The sequence below is a fragment of the Miscanthus floridulus genome, chromosome 1 (assembly GCF_019320115.1).
Source record: "Miscanthus floridulus cultivar M001 chromosome 1, ASM1932011v1, whole genome shotgun sequence".
NCBI lineage: Eukaryota > Viridiplantae > Streptophyta > Magnoliopsida > Poales > Poaceae > Miscanthus > Miscanthus floridulus.
The window spans coordinates 21,593,587-21,595,065 of NC_089580.1; the positions used below are offsets into that span (position 1 = coordinate 21,593,587).

At 59.6% G+C, this 1,479-nt stretch overlaps 1 protein-coding gene across 1 annotated transcript; it reads left to right on the top strand.

Moving 5' to 3' along the window:
- Window positions 1-308: 308 nt before the first annotated feature.
- LOC136475622 (zinc-finger homeodomain protein 11-like) lies at window positions 309-1,169 on the top strand. Its single transcript, XM_066473153.1, has one exon. It carries the CDS (start codon window positions 394-396, stop codon window positions 1,090-1,092), a length of 699 nt encoding a protein of 232 aa, XP_066329250.1. The 5' UTR covers window positions 309-393; the 3' UTR covers window positions 1,093-1,169.
- Window positions 1,170-1,479: the final 310 nt, after the last annotated feature.

Consider the following 1,479-nt stretch of genomic DNA (forward strand, 5'->3'; position numbering starts at 1 on the left):
GATTACAAAGATCTCAAGGACAGCCATACGAATCTTGACGTGCCCCAAACTGCCAACCCACAACTGTACGTACACATCTCATCACCCACATTGCTGCAGTCTTCAGTGCTTGCTCGTAATTATCGTACCAGGCCTTCGATCTGCATCCCAGCAAGCAACTGAGAGATGTTTACAGCTCATATATCCCCGGCACCGGCATACTAGATCTCTCTCCTCTCGACCTCCCACGTAGCATGCACACAACACAGCTGCTGCTCAAAGAGCCACATGCCTAGTAGCTAGCTAGAGAGAGAGGGGGGGAAGGAGAGCAGAAGAAGCAACCAAGAAAAGAAGAGAAAGGCAAGAAGAGGTTAGGCTAGCGGAGAGGAGTGGAGGAGAGCCGGCCGGCGGACAATGGATCAGCAACAGCACCAGGAGCGGCCGCGGGAGGTGTACCGCGAGTGCATGCGCAACCACGCGGCGAAGCTCGGGACATACGCTTCCGACGGGTGCTGCGAGTACACCCCCGACGACGGCCAGCCCGCCGCGATGCTCTGCGCCGCCTGCGGCTGCCACCGCAACTTCCACCGGAAGGCGTTCCTGGACGCCGCGGCGGCGGGGGCGCACGGCGCAATGCTGCCCTCCCCCGGCGCGTCCCCGGGCTACGGCATTCACCACATGGCGATTACCGCGGCCGGCATGGGCGGCGGTGACGCCGGCGGCGCGCACGGCGGCTCCGGGAGCAGCAGGCGGCGGACGCGGACCAAGTTCACGGAGGAGCAGAAGGAGCGCATGGCGCGGTTCGCGCAGCGGCTCGGCTGGCGGATGCCCAAGCGGGAGCCCGGCCGCGCGCCTGGGGACGACGAGGTGGGCCGCTTCTGCCGAGAGATCGGGGTCACCAGGCAGGTCTTCAAGGTATGGATGCACAACCACAAGGCCGGCGGCGGCGGCAGCGGGGGCGGGGGCGTCGGTGGGGCCGCGCAGACGTCGTCGTCCACGACGCGTGGAGGCGGCGGAGGCGGCGGCGTTGGAGGAGGTGGGAGCATGTCTCCGGCGATGGGCGCCGACGTCGAGGACGACGAGGAGGTGAGGGGCAGCGGGATGTGCATGTAGGCGGCAATGGCGTATGGCCTCGCCCTGGCGGCGATCGATGATTAACACCTCCTTTTGCTGCTAATTCCTTTGGGTGATTTTGCTTCGATGAGTTGATGATTAATTGTTGATGATGAGATATTCATTGTTATCACGGCTCTGCTAATTAATGCTGTGTCACTTGATCATCCAGTCATTGTCTCATTGATATGTTCGTGATCTCTTGCCTTCTTGCTAACTATGGCCATGAAATTTAAGTTCGGTGACAAACTTGAACTGGGTGCTTTAATGAACTCACTACAAAATCCCCGTTCAGTAAATGCATGCAACAACTGCTAGGAGGTTTACATGAACTCACCTCAGAAGGGGGTTAGTTTCTCGGCTTCATCAGTAACCACTATTAATGGA

Excerpts from the sequence above, each read along its gene's own strand:
- LOC136475622 (XM_066473153.1), top strand. The coding sequence starts at position 394 with ATGGATCAGCAACAGCACCAGGAGCGGCCGCGGGAGGTGTACCGCGAG.